At 40.0% G+C, this 20,358-nt stretch overlaps 1 protein-coding gene across 1 annotated transcript in view; it reads right to left on the bottom strand.

Annotated features, from left to right (window-relative positions):
* Positions 1-224: 224 nt before the first annotated feature.
* Positions 225-20,358, bottom strand: part of LOC106875153 (2-oxoisovalerate dehydrogenase subunit beta, mitochondrial) — a 30,541-nt gene continuing 10,407 nt past the window's right edge. Inside the window, exons 2-9 of the mRNA XM_014923169.3 lie at positions 19,449-19,526; positions 9,731-9,799; positions 8,981-9,114; positions 7,378-7,533; positions 5,286-5,457; positions 3,919-4,064; positions 1,783-1,869; positions 225-520 (exon numbers count right to left, since the gene is read on the bottom strand). Coding sequence (XP_014778655.1) covers positions 380-520; positions 1,783-1,869; positions 3,919-4,064; positions 5,286-5,457; positions 7,378-7,533; positions 8,981-9,114; positions 9,731-9,799; positions 19,449-19,526 — 983 coding nt within the window. The 3' untranslated portion in view covers positions 225-379. The remainder of the gene's footprint in view (positions 521-1,782; positions 1,870-3,918; positions 4,065-5,285; positions 5,458-7,377; positions 7,534-8,980; positions 9,115-9,730; positions 9,800-19,448; positions 19,527-20,358) is intronic.

The following is a 20,358-nucleotide window of genomic DNA, read 5'->3' on the forward strand; positions in this document are numbered from 1 at the left end:
ACTACCTAGAAAAAAGAAAAGAGCTGATCTTGATAGAATAAATGATTTATATCTGCTCGTTGAGGGCTGACCTGAAAGTAAACAAACTTAACAACCATGTTTGATAATATGGATAATAACAATGAATTTAAGGCTCCACAGAAAAACTTTCATGGTTAAAATAAAAAAAATAGCCACAGCACCATTGTAACTCACAAGCTGTAATTAGTAAAAAAAAATTATCATTTTAGAAATTACCTTTATTTATTCAAACCCATACATTCTTTAGTGTGCTTTTTCAACAGTAAATAGAGCTGCCCTTAAAAACTGTACAATAATTTCAGTCAAGTGACTTGGAGTATCTATATATTTTAATAAAAAAATAATTACTACAATCCAATCAAAAGTTAATCAATTGTTTAACACCTTCAAAACATCTCCATTTGTCAGGTAAGTAGAAAGGTTCGTGAGTATGTGAAAATGGGGTGTCATAGCCACAGACACGTTTTACAGGAGCTTCTAAGTGGAGGAAGCATTCGGACTGCAATGATACAATGTGGATAAGAAGAAAAATATGTTAGATTCCTAAGTTTACAGAATAAATATATATAAAAAAGCGAAATCGGGATGGCACCTGTACCCAGCGTCGCCTTTCTGGCACTTGTGCCCGTGACATGTGTAAGGATTTTCGAGCGAGATCGTTGCCAGTGCCCCTGGACTGGCTCTTGTGCGGGTGGCACATAAAATACACCATTTTGAGCATGGCCGTTGCCAGTACCGCCTGACTGACCTTCATGCGGGTGACACGTAAAAGCACCCACTACACTCTCTGAGTGGTTGGCGTTAGGAAGGGCATCCAGCTGTAGAAACTCTGCCAAATCAGATTGGAGCCTGGTGTAACCATCTGGTTTCACCAGTCCTCAGTCAAATCGTCCAACCCTTGCTAGCATGGAAAGCGGACGATGATGATGATATATTTCATTTCAAAGTTTCAGCTCAGAGCTGCGGCCATGCTGATGCACCACCGTGTATATATATATATATATATATATAGATAAATAGCAAGTGTGAAAATTTATCTGTGTATTAAGATTATTCATTAAAACGATTTCCATGTGAATTTCATTATTACGCATGGCTCTTTACATTCTGAGCTCAAATACTGATGAGGTTGGCTTTGCCTTTCATCCTTTCAGAGTTGATAAAATAACCTCCTTCCCCTACAATTGCTGGCCTTGTAACAAAATTTCAAACAATTATCATTATTGTTATTATTATTACTATATTCTTTTATTTGTTTCAGTCATTTGATTGTAGTCATACTGGAGCACCATCTTTAGTTGAACAAATCGACCCCAGGACTTGTTCTTTGTAAGCCTAATACTTATTCTATCAGTCTCTTTTGCCAAACCACTAAGTTATGGGGATGTAAACATTCCAACATCAGTTATGCAATGGTGGGGGGGGGAGACAGACACACACACATACATACGATGGGCTTCTTTCAGTTTATCCACTCATAAGACTTTGGTCGACCTGAGTATAGTAGAAGACACTTGCCCAAGGTGCCATGCAGCGAGACTGAATCTGGAACCATGTGGTTGGTAAGCAAGCTATTTACCACACAGCCACTCCTACACCTATGTCATCATTATAAATATATATCTTTTCAAATTTTTCCCATTTTTAATTTATTAGTGTTCGATATTTCTCGATAAGATAAACTTAAGTATTCACAATTTTGACATATAGAATAAAACTATAAAACTTATTGTTGACAGCTTCAAAAAAATATTTCCATACCTGAATAGTAGATGCAATTTCAGCACCAAATCCTCCTGTAATAGGGGCTTCATGGGCAACCAATGCCCGACCAGTCTTTCGTACTGACTAAAAAAGAAGAAAAAAATTGAGTATGATTTAAACATTTTATTGGTGATACCTTTAATACTAATGTAGCCTCTTAGTTTACTTGTGCTCTGCATCTCAAGCAAGACAGTTAATTTCACATACACAGTGCTACATCTTCAAATCATTTCTCTTTAGATTCAATAGATCTTTTGCATTTAATAATCATAACTCACTGACTCATGCTGTCAACTTTTTGCAAAGAGAAATAAACTCATTTGATGCCAACAACATCAACAATTTACTACCTAAGTATCTATGTTTTCACTGCAACCACCAGCACTACTAATTACTAGTAACAGAAACTATCAACTATTTAATGCAGAAATTATCAACTTCATCTGAGAAGCAGTTAATGCACCTCATTTCAACAGAACATTTACTGCTGCTATTCATGTTTGTCTAGTTATATCTGAACTCTGTATGTCAGGCTGCGTCTGTTGTCTACCCAATGTGTTTATTGAGTGCACAGTATCAAGTTCCTACTTAATATCTTTCTACGTATCTGGCAAAGTAATGTGGTTGCTTGGTTTGCTAGAAACAGCAGCCAAACCCCCCACCACCACCACCACCAAAACCACACCCTGCTGTTTTGAAAAATGGACAACACAGTCATAAATATACAAAAGTAAAGACAGTCGTGACCAGAATGCCATTGATCAAAGGCCTGTTTGAATCAAGGCTAACCTGGAGTTGAACGACATAATTATCTTGCTTACCTTAACTACATCAATTACACTATCTTTATAGTTCAGTGCTCCCTCTTTTGCTCTTAGTATCTACTCAAAATAACAAACTTATGTTCCTTAAATCAACTTCTCTGTAATCAATTCACTGTAAAGAAGCCAGATGAAGAGACTAAGTGATTTGATGATGCCAGTGGCATGTAAAAAGCACCTGTGAAGCGTTGGGCCTCACAGAGGCAATGTAGCCAATGCCAGTGTCACATAACAGGTACCCGTGCTTCTGGCACATAAAAAGCACCTTCCGAGTGTTGGGCCTCATGGAGACAATGACAAATGACCGAGATCTTTGGCAATATGCTGTGCTTGAGAAGAAGACTCATCAAGCCAAGCAAAATCATAGTCATGCCAGATACTGAAGTCACACAACTGGCACCTGTGCTGATGGCACATAAAAGCACCCATTACACTCTTGGAGTGGTTGATGTTAGGAAGGACACCCAGCTGTAGAAACCTTGCCAAATCAGACTGGAGTCTGGCACAGCCCATCAGCCTACCAGCCCTGATCAAACCACCCAACCCATGCCAGTATGGACAATGGACATTAAAATATGATGATGATGATGAATTCCTGGGTGGAAGGGTTGATTTGTCACCCAGTTTAACATGGCCTCCTAACCCCTGTATTCTGGTCTGCTGTTCAATCTGAGGATATTTGGTGTTATTTCCTACACAAGCCACAATAAAGAGATTGAGTTGGATTCATATTTTGGTTCTAAACCTTACAGCCTTTTTTACACGAGGCATTTATAAGGTTGTTGAAAGATGGAATGAGGTAATTTAAAGCATTGGAGAGTATGTTAATGAATAAATATTCCCATAGTCATTGGCTTATTCATTTTTACCTTAGATCTTTAAATTGGACATTACTTTTGCACCAACCTGATATTTTTAATAGGTACTAATACAACTTTTGTCAGTATCACCTCTTTAACATCAACACTTATATTTATCACCACTGAAGGACTGTGAGCCAATGTACAAAGCTTTATGCAATTATTTGACTTACATAGAAAAGTAGATAAAAATCTTTCCAATCATATATTACCATTTTAAAAAATAAAAAAATATCCATTGAATAATGTAGTCCTGAATACACTATACCTTCAAATAAGATTGGATGGTCACAGCTTGAAAACCTTTTGATTAAAGTATGTTTGATCAGGGATAACCATTGGATTAAACAACATACAATCACTAATTTACACAACCTCGGACCATCATCATTAATACTAGCAATATTTAAAAGAATTTGAAATATATCAAAAGAATTTCCATGGAAACTTACATTGATAACTGTTTCGGTGTCCCAGGGTAAAATCGTTCGCAGATCTATCACATCACAGCCAACATTCAAACGGTCTTCTGCCATAGTAGCAACTTCTCGTAGGACATGTACCTGAGTTCCCCAACCAATAAGTGTTACATCAGAACCTAAGAAAGTAATAACAATTAGACAATACAAAGACACCAGATGTATGTGTGTATGCGTTTGTTGATATGTCTCTCTGTATTCAGTAACATAAATCTTTCACCAATTGTTTTGAAAAACTTTAAGATAGTTGAACAAAATAATACTAAAAAACAAATGTAATTTTCTCACAATGATAAGAAAGATATAGGGAGAATTAATAAAATGAATATAATTAAAACAGCCACCAATTTAGATGATAGAAGAATGACTGTTATTCTTCCGCAAAATTCCATGGTTTGTTAGATCAGTTTTTATTTTTGGTTTGTAAAGTGGTTGGAGGCCTCCGTCCATAGAAACCATGCCAAAGCTGATCTGGAGCTCAACACAGCCTTGCAGCTCACCATGTCCTATCAAATCATCCAATCCATGCCAGCATGGAAAACAGACATTAAATGATGATGTTGATGATATATATATATATATATATATATATATATATATATATGTATGTATGTATGTATATATATATATACATGGATACACATACACACACACATATATAAAGGGTCAGGGGTAAAGATCCCCTTCAGTCATGAATGATCATGGGATTGCACCTAGAAAGTTACCCTCCAAGGCACAAATTTGGGCAAGGCTGTTTATGGAAGACCAGCAGTTGCCCATGCACACCAGCCTCCCCTCTCCACACCATTGATGTTATCCAAGGGAAAGGCAAAGGCCAATACAGCTTGGTACCAGTGACATCCCAACTCATTTTTACAGTTGAGTGAACTGGAGCAAGGTAAAAATAAAGTGTTTTGCTCAAGAACACAACACGTCCCAGTCCAGGAACTGAACTCACTATCTCATGATTGTGAGTCCAACGTTCTACCCACTGAGCCATGTACCTTCACTATGCTGATACATATATGTGTGTACATGCATGTGTTTGAATATTTACATTCTTGCATGGAAGTGTTGAACACAAAACAATGAAATTATGTTGATATTCTGTTAATAAATTGTTCTCCACCTTTGTGCTTTTGAGAACAAGTGGAATTTTTAAAAATCCCTCACTTGAAAAACACATCAGAATTAGAAACAGGAAAGGCATCTAACTGTAAAACAATGTCTCAATACATGTCTAATCCATGCTAACATGGAAAAATGAACATAAAATGAACAAATGACTGAGATCAAGGAAATAATGGAGCAGGTAGATTTAAATAAAATTTGAGATTTACCTTCCACAATTACTTCAGCTTTAGACAATGGTATTTCAAAGGAACCGACAGGAACCTCTTCTACCGATGACCGATAAAGAATTTTAGGTTCAAAAAATATACAAGGGTTTCTGTCTTTGATACAGCTTAAAAGAAGACCTTTTGCTTGAATTGGGCCACGTGGGATAACAACCTGAAAAAAAAAAAAATTCATCATTTTTATGTCTATTTTGCCATCATGAATTGAATAGGTTATTTTGTATCAAAGCATCTTGCCATTGTGCGAGTCCTTTGTCATTTCCTTCAAGAAGTTCAGTCTTGTGAGATCAACGATCACTATTACTTTATGTCTTCCTTTTCCACAGTTAGATCACTTGGCACTTCTTTACCTAACTCATCTCTTACAGGCATCAACACAGGCTCTTTTCTGGCTCACTACATCTGCTTTCTTTTACACCCCGTTTTTTCTCAGCTCATTTGTTCACTATCCCTCATGCTACAGCTACTTTCTCTGCCTTCATACCTTTAATCATGCTTCCAATCATATAGCTGTCAACTTTAATAGCTGATCCTTCTGTTAGTTTTACTTAGAATAAATCTTCTTTCTATCATATATTATCCTCAGTCAATGGCTTCTTGAAGTAAAATTTTCAAACATCTTGGTGTCAGCAAAGACAGCCTCATTACTATCATTTTGTATATACTTTTACCCTACAATATCTTGTTTTACACTGACACACTGCTTTGCAATCTGGAACACCTCAGGTCTCTGGCCCTCTCATTGCTGAACACTAGCAAACTCTTACTTTCAATTTTTTTTTTTTTTTCTGATATACTATACGTAATGTGGAGGCGCAATGGCCGTGGTTAGGGCAGCAGATTTGCGGTCATAGGATTGCGGTTTCGATTCCCAGACCGGGCGTTGTGTGTGTTTATTGAGCGAAAACACCTAAAGCTCCACGAGGCTCTGGCAGGGGATGGTGGCGAACCCTGCTGTACCCTTCCACCACAACTTTCTCTCACTCCTTACTTCCTGTTTCTGTTGTGCCTGTAATTCAAAGGGTCAGCCTTGTCACACTGTGTCACGCTGAATCTCCCCGAGAACTACGTTACGGGTACACGTGTCTGTGGAGTGCTCAGCCACTTGCACGTTAATTTCACGAGCAGGCTGTTCCGTTGATCGGATCAACTCGAACCCTCGACGTCGTAAGCGACGGAGTGCCAACAACTATACCTAATGCTTAACATCTCTCCTGATATTGTTCCTTGTTTCCTCACTTCATTCAAATATTTTCAGAATTGTCTGTCCATGTCCATCCACATCTGTCTATCTGGTTGCTATGTGTTGGATGGGTCATTCTGCTCATCTAGTTGGGTCTGGGTATCATATCTGATTTATAAGTTTCATTATATAATATAAATATCCATTTGTAAGCAAGAATCTTAAGATACAAAATACAGGCGTCATGATAACAACTGAACCAGACTAGAAAGTTGCACATTTGATTATGTGAACAACACTTATTTTTCAATTAAGCATTCACATATCCAACTGGGTAGAAGACCTTGTTGGTTACCTGCTTTAGGACCGTCCAGACTAGCTCCCTGGTCCAACTTAATATTTCTTATGTTCCACTTCCCAATATAGTAACCCAAGTGTCATAATCTTTTCCCCTACAACAACTAGTTTCAAAGGCCTTGTAAAATTTCATTGACACTGTTCTTCCTCTTCTAATGCATTAAAAAATTGTTTATGTTATGCAGAGTTTATATCATGTAATATGAAATATGCAGAATTTGCTTAATAACTTTACATAGCAGGGTTTGGTGTATATAAAACTCTTTTCTCTCCCACAAACATACCTGTAATACAAATTCTTTCAAAGTATCTTGATGGTACATGCTGTATGTCATGAAGTTGGCACATGTGTGTCTGAAGTTTCAATACACCACCACCAGAGATATTTTCTTTTTGATTTTGTGTATTTCCAAGAAAAATGTAAATACGAGTAAAACTTTCAGAAAATTCTGTAGACAAGGAGCTTCTAGAATTGTATAGTCAATTTTCTTTTTTGATTGCAATTGATCTTATTGAATTAATTATAATAGTTACCTTTAGTCCAGGGACATGGGCAAAAAGTGCTTCAGGGCTCTGTGAATGGTATAAGGCACCATGTCCTACTGCACCCGAAGGTGTACGAATGGTAAGACCACCAATGTTAAATAGATTACCAGTACGATATCGGAATTTTGCAGCTTCATTCACAATCTGAAATGGGAAGAACAATATATTTTTTTTGCTTTTGAGTTGCATTAATAGCAATAGTAATAACATCAAAGAAAAAAGTTATAATTCTTTTGGTATACCACAATGAAAGTGAAAATATTAGAAAGTAGAATATAATGTAATAGAAAAAACCCCCAACAAACTACACTATTGTATTGTTTAACCCAAGGTTAACTATGTAACAAAGAATTCTCCCCCAGGGGCATAAAATTTATTTTACTGTTTAAACTAATATTACTATTTGCCTATGTAGAACAACATAAGTTTCTCAGACACTACTGTTTTGCTATATGATTAATCAGACCTAAGGTAAAAGGCAGTCTAGCAGGGATCACTCAATTTATTTTCAAATATAACTTATAATGGGACTACACGTTATGTTCTAGAGCAAGACACTTAATTTTACATCACTTCAGCCCACTCAGCTTGCAAAACTGAGTTGTACCTGTATTTCAAAGGGTCAGCCTTGTCACACTGTCATGCTGAATCTACCTGAGAACTATGTTAGAGATATGTGACTGTGGAGTGCTCAGCCACTTGCACTTTCATTTCATGAGCAGGTTGTTCTATTGATTGGATCAACCGGAACCCTTGTTGTCGTAACCGACAGAGAGCCAGTTATACACATATATATATTCTTTTGTGCATCTCACCTTAAAAGCTGCAGCCATGCTGGAGCACCACCTGTGTAATCACTTTTTCCATGGCTATTCTTAAGTGGTTGGCTTTTGGTGTAGGAGGGGGTTTAACACTGCTGCCCAATTTTGTCTTTCTTACCAGAGAAGATTCCGAGCAACTTGCTTTGCTAGACATGTTTAGCAAAGTTGATTGGAATCTCCTGCCTAACTTTAAACTCAACCTGATGGAAGTGGAATTTTTCATGATGTAATTGATCTATTCATCAATAAAAGAAATGCTATTGAAACAGTTGTTATGAACCTTTAAAATCTACTTGTGTTCTTCTTTTATATTAAGGCCATACCTGCAACTATCCCTATGTTGGATCTATAACTTACATTGGATCGTGAACCTACATGTGTATATGTACATATGTCTATATGTGTATGTATGTGTGTATATATATATATATATATATATATATATATATATATACACACACACACACATACACATGTATTATAAACCCTACAATTATTTTTAGAACAAAGCTTAACTCTTTTAAGCCTAGATTGTAGGATAACCTTGGAAAAACTAAATTGCAAAATAAGTCTTAGGGATTATAGGGTTTAATAATATTTGTACACATCGTTGAGATGTGTTGAAAGATGCTATATTGCAGACATGTTCAAATGATGCTATATTAAAAACTGGGATAAGATATGATAATGAAAAGCACTGGAATTTAAAATATTAGCAATATGCCATTCAATGGGAGCAATTTTTAGTAAACAAAATCTGAAGAACTGACTTGGTCAAATGCAGGAAAAATATAATCAGCAAATTGAATTTCAGCGATAGCAGTTGCACCTGTTGTTGCAATACCAATTCCAAATGCTACTATTCCTTGCTCACTGAGGGGAGTGTTAAAGACCCGATCTTTACCTAAATAAAATAGAAATGTATAAACTTTGAAAAGACACAGAAATTGATTTGTTTTTGGTGAATTATGAAACAATTTAACTCTAAAATCTATAAGTTTATTTTTTTCTTATTGGTTACATTTTCAAACCTTCCAGAAGAGATTTGTGAATTTAATATCAGTATTTTTACTTGTTTCAGACACATTTTAGCCATTCAAAAAACAATGAGTTTCAGTAGAACTATATCAGTGACCAAATTGCAGATAATGCAACAGACATTTTAACACCAAATAATAAACGATCAAATGAAGTTAACAGTTTTTGTGTTTTTTGAATGTCTAAATTTACGTCTTCCATGATGTAATTGGTTTAATTTCACAGATCAAATCAATTACTCGGCAGTACAATTTCGAAATAGAAGTTTGTCATTATTTCAAAAGTAGTTATTAAGAAGTGACTGTTGAGACATATATATAAATAAACAAATATTAAAAGAAAAAGAAACGTAAAAGTTGATTAAAGTGAACCCAGTAACTGACCAGTACACATCTTATTAACTTTGAAAGGATAAAAGGTAAAGACAACCAAAGCAGGATTTTAACTCATAAAAGAAGAAATAATAAGATGTTAAACATTACCAAATTTATCTTTTAAGCCTACAGTACATCGGAAAACTCCTCCAAAGGCTACATCTTCTCCAAATATAACTGTAGATAAAAAACATAAATAAAACATGCATTAAATTTTTAACTTCAGTGATTAGTAAATAATACATCAACTGATTTGCTATTTTTTTTTCTTTAGGCAAAATAGTGTTACAAATATTTTGTTGTCATCACTTTTATGTTTTATCATTCTAACATTGTTTTCAAGATTATTTTAGATGTGGCTGTATGGTTAAGGTACTTGCTTCCCAGCCATGTGATCTTAGGTTCAGTCCCACTGCACAGCATCTTGGGCAAGTGTCTTCTATTATAGTCCCAGATCAACCAAAGCCTTGGGAATGGATTTAAAAGACAGAAACTGAAAGAAGCCCATGGTGTATGTATATATCATCATCATTTAACATCTATTTTCCATGCTAACACGGGTTCGCCGGTTTGACAGGAGCTGGCCAGGCTCCATGTCTGCTTTGGCATGATTTCTATGGCTGGACGCCCTTCCTAACGCCAACCATATATTTATATGGGGGAAGGCTGTATGAGGCCCAACACTTGAAAGGAACTCAACCACTTTGCCTCCATGAGGCCCAACGCTTGAAAGGAACTCAGTCACGTTGCCTCCGTGAGGCCCAATGTTCAAAGGTTGATTTTTACATGCCACCAGCACAGGTGCACTTGGCTTGATGAGTCCTCTTAAACAGAGCATATCACCAAAGGTCTTGATCACTAGTCATTGTCTTCCTGGGTCTACCTCTACCACAGGTTGCCTCCAGAGTTAGAGATCAGCACTTTAAATGAGTTATGGAGCAACTATATTGTTACTATAACAATGAAATGATAGAATGAACATGGAATTGAAAAACCTTGCTAAGACTTGAGTATAAACCTGCTATACAGGTTTCACAGTGTTGATAGACAGAAGAATACTGAGAACAAAAATTAAACAACAACAAAGTCAATATATTATGCTGTGTAGAAAAGAAAGAAACAATGTTGCAGACAATTTGTCTTTTGTTATGCTCTACTTGTAGAGAAGAAGAAAAATGTGTCTGTATTCAATAATGGAATGGAATTGAGTTCCCATCACTGCATTCCTCTTCCTCTTTCCTGCATCTCCCACTTTACTTTCTCACTCTTGTGAACTTTCAGCCCACTCACCCTGTTGCCTCTGTAATACTTCACTTATGTTCACCCCATCCCACCACTACACCTTGAGGGTACACCCCCAACATATCTCCACCACCACCACCACCACCACCTCTCTCTCTCTCTCTCTCTCTCTGTATTTCTCCTCCTTTTGCCAACTGGGGTAGCCATGTATCTCCTGTACAACAACACATCAGTTTCTGTGCCTCTCATCAACTGGCATAAAGCCATCTCGCTCAGTTTTCCATGCTGGTATTGGTTAGGAGTTCTCAACCATTTTCTATCTATGGACCTCAATAGTCACTTGACATTTAAAAACTAGTTTTATAGAAACTTCTATCGAAATTCCTATTTGTTTTGTTTTTCACACATTAACTCATGTAGGTTGAACTATGTAAAATGATAGAGAAAGAAACCTAGCTGTTTCTTGCAATACATACATCTAAAGCAAAATTGTTTTAGGGGTCCTTAAAATACTATTGTGGATCTCCAATTTACTATTTTGTTGCATGGATCCCCAAAATTTCTTACATGGACCTTCAGGGGTCATATGAACCCCAGTTAAGAACCACTGGGTTAGATAGATACTAACTTAAGGCAATATTTTATGGTTAGATGCCATTCCTGTTTTTCAAGTAATTTTTTTTTATCCCACTTGATTTCAAAAGTGTATATTGTCCACAGGTAATATAAATATGACATCACTATCTTTTGTTCAGCTAATCTCATGTAAAGACATGGAAACATCAACATGTATGCACACAGACACACACACATATATTGTGGAGAAAATAGCAGTTGTGCAAGATGGTGCATGGAGAGTTCAGTTGGATGAGAAATAAGAAGAAAAGTGGTTTGTGGTGGGACAGGAGGGCAGAAATGATGCTAGTAGCTAAGGTTGAATGTCTGTCTGCATGGACAGCTGGTTGAGAGTAACAACATTGGAGAAAAGAAAATGTAGCTGAGATGGAGGAACTGTTAGAGAGGGATAACATTTGATGTGTATTGAGTAGAATGAAGAGAAACCAATTTATGTGTGAGAGTCTGTTGGCGAAAAGGTTTGTGTGGTTAATTGAAATGGAAATCAATTGAAATCAAAGTTGACAGATGTTTTAGAGATGGTAGATGTGAACTCTAACGTAGGGTGGAAAAAGTTGCTAAAAGAAATGGAGATAGTGTTGGTACAATAATCAATATAACAGCTGTATAACTGTTTTAGAGGGTGGAGGCCTCTAAAACAAGCGAAGATTTGGGCTTCAGTATATCCAAAATCTGGATGGTACAGCTAGAGGTGAAAAGCCTAGTACCCATAGCCACTCCAGTGAACTACAGATAATGTATGTTGGCAGATGATGTATGTTGAGGGTTCCAGTTGATCTGATCAACGGAACAGCCTGCTTGTGAAATTAACATGCAAGTGGCTGAGCACTCCACAGACACGTGTACCCTTAACGTAGTTCTCGGGGAGATTCAGCGTGACACAGTGTGACAAGGCTGACCCTTTGAATTACAGGTACAGCAGAAACAGGAAGTAAGAGTGAGAGAAAGTTGTGGTGGAAGAGTACAGCAGGGTTCGCCACCATCCCCTGCCGGAGCCTCGTGGAGCTTTAGGTGTTTTCGCTCAATAAACACTCACAACGCCCGGTCTGGGAATCAAAACCACGATCCTATGACCACGAGTCCGCTGCCCTAACCACTGGGCCATTGCACCTCTACACTACAGATAATATGTTCTGGAAAAAGAGAAAGAGTTGAGTGTAAGGATGAGTTCAATGTGATGAAGTATAAGAGTACTTAACATTTAATGTGTGTTGGGTAGAATGAAGAGAAACCAATCTATGTGTGAGAGTCTGTTGGTATGTAAAAGACATCATCATCGTTTAACGTCCGCCTTCCATGCTAACATGGGTTGGACGATTTGACTGAGGACTGGTGAAACCGGATGGCAACACCAGGCTCCAATCTAATTTGGCAGAGTTTCTACAGCTGGATGCCCTTCCTAACGCCAACCACTCAGTGAGTGTGGTGGGTGCTTTTACATGTCACCCGCACGAAAACGGCCACGCTCGAAATGGTGTCTTTTATGTGCCACCCGCACAAGAGCCAGTCCAGGGGCACCGGCAACGATCTCGCTCGAAAAACCTCATGTGTCACTCGCACAAGAGCCAGTCCATGGGCACTGGCAACGATCTTGCACGAAAGATATCATGTGTCACCCGCACATGAGCCAGTCCAGGGGCACTGGCAACGATCCCGCTCGAAAGGTTTCATGTGTCGCCCGCACATGAGCCAGTCCGGGGGGGGGGGGGGCACTGGCAAACGATCCCGCTCGAAAAAGCCTCATGTGTCACCCGCACAAGAGCCAGTCCAGGGGCACTGGCAACAATCCCGCTCGAAAGACTCCATGTGTCGCCCGCACACGAGCCAGCCCGGGGGCACCGGCAACGACCTCGCTCGAAAAACCTCATGTGTCACCCGCAAGCCGACCCAGGGGCACCGGCAACGATCTCGCTCGAAAGATTTCATGTGTCGCCCGCACATGAGCCAGTCCGGGGGCACTGGCAAACGATCCCGCTCGAAAGATTCATGTGTCGCCCGCACATGAGCCAGTCCGGGGGCACTGGCAAACGATCCCGCTCGAAAGATATCATGTGTCGCCCGCACATGAGCCAGTCCAGGGGCACTGGCAACGATCCCGCTTGAAAGATTTCATGTGTCGCCCGTACACGAGCCAGTCCGGGGGGCACTGGCAAACGATCCCGCTCGAAACATTTCATGTGTCACCCGCACAAGAGCCAGTCCAGGGGCACGGGCAACGAACTCGCTCGAAAGATATCATGTGTCACCCGCACAAGAGCCAGTCCAGGGGCACTGGCAACGATTTCGCACAAAAGATATCATGTGTCGCCCGCACATGAGCCAGTCCAGTGGCACTGGCAACGATCCCGCTCGAAAGACTCCATGTGTCGCCCGCACACGAGCCAGCCTGGGGGCACCGGCAACGACCTCGCTCAAAAAACCTCATGTGTCACCCGCAAGCCGGCCCAGGGGCACCGGCAACGATCTCGCTCGAAAGATTTCATGTGTCGCCCGCACATGAGCCAGTCCGGGGGCACTGGCAAACAATCCCGCTCGAAAGATATCATGTGTCGCCCGCACACGAGCCAGTCCGGGGGCACTGGCAAACGATCCCGCTCGAAAGATATCATGTGTCGCCCGCACATGAGCCAGTCCAGGGGCACTGGCAACGATCCCGCTTGAAAGATTTCATGTGTCGCCCGTACACGAGCCAGTCCGGGGGGCACTGGCAAACGATCCCGCTCGAAACATTTCATGTGTCACCCGCACAAGAGCCAGTCCAGGGGCACTGGCAACGAACAGCTCGAAAGATATCATGTGTCGCCCGCACATGAGCCAGTCCAGGGGCACTGGCAACGATCCCGCTCGAAAGATTTCATGTGTCACCTGCACATGAGCCAGTCTAGGGGCACCGGCAGCGATCTCGCTCGAAAAAACCTCATGTGTCACCCGCACAAGAGCCAGTCCAGGGGCACTGGCAACGATCTCGCACGAAAGATATCATGTGTCGCCCGCACACGAGCCAGTCCAGGGGCACTGGCAACAATCCCGCTCGAAAGATTTCATGTGTCGCCCGCACATGAGCCAGTCTAGGGGCACTGGCAAACGATCCCGTTCGAAAGATTTCATGTGTCGCCCGCACATGAGCCAGTCCAGGGGCACTGGCAACGATCCCGCACGAAAGATATCATGTGTCGCCCGCACATGAGCCAGTCCAGGGGCACTGGCAACGATCCCGCTCGAAAGATTCATGTGTCGCCCGCACATGAGCCAGTCCAGGGGCACTGGCAATGATCCCGCTTGAAAGATTTCATGTGTCGCTCGCACATGAGCCAGTCCAGGGGCACTGCCAACGACCCTGCTCGAAAAAATTTCATGTGTCACCTGCACATGAGCCAGTCCAGGGGCACCGGCAATGATCTCGCTCGAAAAAGCCTCATGTGTCACCCGCACATGAGCCAGTCTAGGGGCACCGGCAACGACCTCGCTCAAAAAACCTCATGTATCACCCGCAATCCGGCCCAGGGGCACCGGCAACGATCTCGCTCGAAAGATTTCATGTGTCGCCCGCACATGAGCCAGTCCAGGGGCACTGGCAACGATACCGCTCGAAAGATTTCATGTGTCGCCCGTACATGAGCCAGTCCGGGGGCGCTGGCAACTCGATTTTGATTTCACTTGCCTCAACAGGTCTTCACAAGTGGAATTGAGTGTCCAATGAAGGAAGGAAGGTATGCATAAGTGGGCTGGCTGGGCCTTAGATTTAGGTCTCACTTGTCTTGCCGGGTCTTCTCGCGCACAGTGTATTTCCAAAGGTCTCGGTCAGAAGTCATCGCTTCGGTGAGGCCCAATGTTCGAAGGTCGTGCCTTACCACCTCATCCCAGGTCTTCCTGGGCCTACCTCTTCCACAGGATCTCTCAACTGTTAAGGTGTGGCACTTTTTCACACAGCTATCCTCATCCATTCTCGCTACATGACCATACCAGCGCAGTCGTCTCTCTTGCACACTACAACTGATGCTTCGTAAGTTCAACTTTTCTCTCAAGGTACTGATACTCTATCTAGTATGCACACTGACATTACACATCCATCGGAGCATACTGGCTTCGTTCCTTGCGAGCCTACGCATGTCCTCAGCAGTCACGGCCCATGTTTCACTGCCATGAAGCATGGCTGTTCGTACACATGCGTCATACAATCTGCCTTTTACTCTGAGAGAGAGACCCTTTGTCGCCAGCAGAGGTAAGAGCTCTCTGAACTTTGCCCAGGCTATTCTAATTCTAGCAGCTACGCTTTCAGCGCACCCACCCCCACTGCTAATTTGGTCACCAAGATAACGGATGCTATCAACCACTTCTAGTTTTTCTCCCTGGAATGTGGCAGAAGTTGTTTTCTGCACATTTCCAGTATTTATAGCTCCAGGACATCTGCTGCAAACAAAAACTAACTTCCTAGTTAACCTTCCTTTGATATTGCTGCACCTCTTATGTGTCCATAGCTTGCACTGGGTGCATCTTATAGAGTTACTTCCCACTCCTTTTCTACAGATCGAGCAGGGCCATCTACCTGAAGGGGTTTGTGTTTTGTCTGCCTTCCTACTTATGAGGACTTTGGTTTTAGCTAGGTTGACTCTAAGGCCCTTTGATTCTAGTCCTTGCTTCCATACCTGAAACTTCTCCTCTAATTGTGATAGTGACTCAGCAATTAGTGCAAGGTCATCAGCATAGAGGAGCTCCCAGGGGCATCCTGTCTTGAATTCCTCTGTTATAGCCTGGAGAACTATGATAAATAGGAGGGGGCTGAGGACAGAACCTTGGTGGACCCCTACCTCCACCTGGAATTCTTCACTGTACTCTCTGCCAATCCTCACCTTACTGACAGAGTTTCTGTACATGGCTCGCACAGCTCTCACTAACCATTCTTCTATCCCTAGTTTCCTCATTGACCACCAGATGAGAGATCGGGGGACCCTGTCAAAGGCTTTCTCCATATCAACGAAAGCCAGGAACAGAGGTTTATCGTTGGCTAGGTATTTCTCCTGAAGCTGTCTTACCAGAAATATAGCATCAGTGGTGCTTTTCCCAGGCACAAAACCAAACTGCATCTCATCTAAGCTGACTCGCTCCCTAAGCAGTTGAGCTATGACCCTCAGAGATGCAAAAAGACATGGTGCAAAGGTCAAAGAAGAATGTGAAGATTAGGAGTGTGTTGTTTTAGATCAGTGGTTCCCAAACTTTTTCAGGCTGTCACCCCTTGGTTCTAAGGCCACATTCCTAGTGCCCCTCCCACCACTTCACCATCACAGACAAAGACCATTTTCTGCAGCAAATTTTGACCCATTTTGGTCACCTCATTTTTCTTCAAAGCACCCCTGGATCTTTTCACTGCCCCCATGGGGCAGTACCACCCACTTTGAGAGCCACTGTTTTAGATAATGCTGTAAAGGGATTTAACATCCATAAAAAAAAAGCAGCTGGGAGTGACCAGTGAGGGGAAGGAGGAGTTGAAGAGACTGAAGGTATGATTGGTGTCATAGATGTGGGTGAGAAAGCTGGTAGCAATGGTGAGAAGAGTTTGGCAAGATATTTTGAAATGAGTTCAGTAGGGCAGTAGCAAGTAGAAACAATAGGATAATCTGAGACATTGGCCTTCTGGAACCTGGAGACATGGTGTGCAAATGATGAGGTTGAAAAGAGCAAATGTGTTGGTATACTGAGGTAGTCAAACTAGCTGGTTCCCTTTATTCAAATTGTCTTAATTTAGCTAGGAATTAGACTAGCTATTTGTCAGTTTGACAATAAAGGTTTCTCTCCTACTTTGTAACTGAGTGGTCAACAATAGGAAGGATTTACATTATTTACATTTGACGGATATTTGTCCTCATCTTGTTTGTTGTTAACACAACGTTTCGGCTGATATACCCTCCAGCCTTCGTCAGGTGTCTTGGGGAAATTTCGAACCTGGGTTCTCATTCCTAATGATGTTACTATTATTATATTATTATAATACTAGCAGAAATACCCGGCTTTGCTCGGGTTAAAGAGAATAATGAAATCTAAAAACGCTGTCTAGACTACGCAACCCTCAACTGTTAGTAGCTACAATACCATATTTCTACATTAATAACTCTCCAATCTATGCCAGCATGGAACATAGACATTAAGTGGAATGCCAGTCTCTCATCTAGGAGGGCCTTGAAATCAATGTTACCAACTGGGGACTATATGTGTCGTAGTGATAATAAAAAGACCCAAAGGAGGTCTGCAATGAAATAATTTTACTCAACACTTTGCAAGTGAATCAGTGGAGGCAAAGATGCATCTCATTTACTTGACAATTTATGCACCACATTGCAGAAATCACAATGTAAGTATATCTGAAAGGGTAATCTTACACTGTTGTACCGTTGAATTACAAATAATGCTCATCTGTTATGTTCGGGTTAAAATTTCATCAACATCAAAAATATATGAATTTTCATGGGAGTTATGGCCGTTATACATAGAATATAATTTCTAAATTTCATAAAGATCCTTTCAGTACTTTTGATGTAGTTTTGGATAAGAAAACAAATGACTAATGTGTGTGTTTGTGTGCATGTATTTGTGTGTGATGGGTGTATATATGTATAGATATCTGTATGCATGTATATATATGTATATATGTTTACATATTACATGTACATCTATATATATATACATCTACACGTGTATACATATACATGTATGCATATAGATCTATATCTATATATATATATCTATGCATATACGTGTACATATACATCTCTCTCTCTCTCTCTCTCTCTCTTTCTCTCTCTCTGAAAGTATCTGTCATTACAGTATCGAAATGTGATTGTTTCAGTTAGTAGAATAACGTGTACATATACATCTATATGTATACATATACATCTCTCTCTCTCTCTTTCTCTCTCTCTCTGAAAGTATCTGTCATTACAGTATCGAAATGTGATTGTTTCAGTTAGTAGAATAGTTTCATTTTTAAAGTGAAAGTATTTGACATGAGTGTTTTTGTTTCACTTTTGACACGTAATGCTTAAATAGTGGAGGAGATATTATGTTGCCGTGGGCTCGAACTCTGCAAGAAGTTAAAATTTTTTGTGACTAAAACACAACTGGAACCTTAAGTAAGGCATCTGTAAAATTTGAATGAAATTGGTTGCGTAGTTCTTGAGTTTTAGGGATTCACACAGACAGACAGACAGACACACATTCTCATTTTTATATATATAGATGAATAGCATATGGGAACCGGTATTGAGGAAGGATAGAAAAATAATAGATTTATAAGCCCTAAAATTCACTCCATAATTGCCCACGGGCATATGGCGTAGTGGTTAAGAGCGCGGGCTACTAACCCCAAGATTCCGAGTTCGATTCACGGCAGCGACCTGATTAATAATAATAATATAATAATAGTAACATCGTTAGGAATGAGAATCCAGGTTCGAAATTTCCCCAAGACACCTGACGAAGGCTGGAGGGTATGTCAGCCGAAACGTTGTGTTAACAACAAACAAGATGAGGACAAATATCCGTCAAACGTAAATAATGTAAATAATGTAAATAATTCCTCATCTCTTAAATATAGAACTGTAATAGGAAGGATGTCATCATCATCATCATCATCGTTTAACGTCCGCTTTCCATGCTAGCATGGGTTGGAAGATTTGACTGAGGACTGGTGGAGCCCGAAGGCTACACCAGGCTCCAATCTGATTTGGCAGAGTTTCTACAGCTGAATGCCCTTCCTAACGCCAACCACTCTGAGAGTGTAGTAGGTGCTTTTACGTGTCACCGCCAGTCAGGTGATACTGGCAACGTATAACTGCAAAAACAAAAACGTATAACTGCTCCAACAAAAAACTTCTCCCCACCACAAAAAAAAGGATGCAAAATAGCAAAACAAAATAGATCTCTCCAGATATAAAAACAAAATAATGAAACAAACCAGCAGTTGGATCAGATTCTAGAGCTATCTCCATTGCATTGGTTACACTTTGAAACAGATTCATCTTCATTGTTTCTCCTAGTTAATAAGAAAAAACGGAAAAAAATTACAAGCAAATATGGAAAAAAAAAACATGAAACAATTTGGTAAAATTTTCGGGAGAGAAAGAAAGTATTTTTATATTTTTTTCTTTAAAAATTTGGGACAAAAGATCTAACAAAACTGACACAGAAAAAACATTAAGTGAAGCAGGAGATAAGTGAATAGTATTTCTAAAAGTTGACAAGGTGAAAGATGTCAACCTGTCTGTGAAAATGAAAAGATATTAATGTAAATTCATTAAGTAATACAATGTCATAGAATCAAATCTGAATTAATTAAGCTTGAGGTGACATATTACAATTTTATCTGGTTCATATGAAATTGGGTCATGATTAAAATGTTTATGGGGTTGCAATATTGTGCTGATATGATACTTTTTACAGTCACTGGGCTGTTACAAAGCTGAGGTACCACCTTCAAGTGTTGTAACTGCTTATATTGATCCTGATATGTTGTCTCGCACTATTTTATTAATTTCATACTTTTGGTATAAAGTGATGTGACTTGTGCAGACAACTGACTACAAGGTATTTTTGTTCAATTCACCAGTCTATTGGTTATTCATTGCTAATTGATTTATAAAGAAAAAAAAAATCACTCTACCCACTCAGGAAGATAAATTCTTAACCTACCCAACAAACACTCAACCCAAATTAAATTACATTCTTTACCCTCAGTTCCAACTTACACCTACAACCAAAATGTAACCAAGCAGAAAAAAAGTTGAGATCAAACTCCTCTATCAAACCCTGCAAAATCTCAGACATCATCATCATCATTATCGTTTAACATCTACTTTCCATGCTAG

This window comes from Octopus bimaculoides, chromosome 2 (assembly GCF_046866305.1).
Source record: "Octopus bimaculoides isolate indiv1 chromosome 2, ASM4686630v1, whole genome shotgun sequence".
In the NCBI taxonomy this organism is placed as follows: domain Eukaryota; kingdom Metazoa; phylum Mollusca; class Cephalopoda; order Octopoda; family Octopodidae; genus Octopus; species Octopus bimaculoides.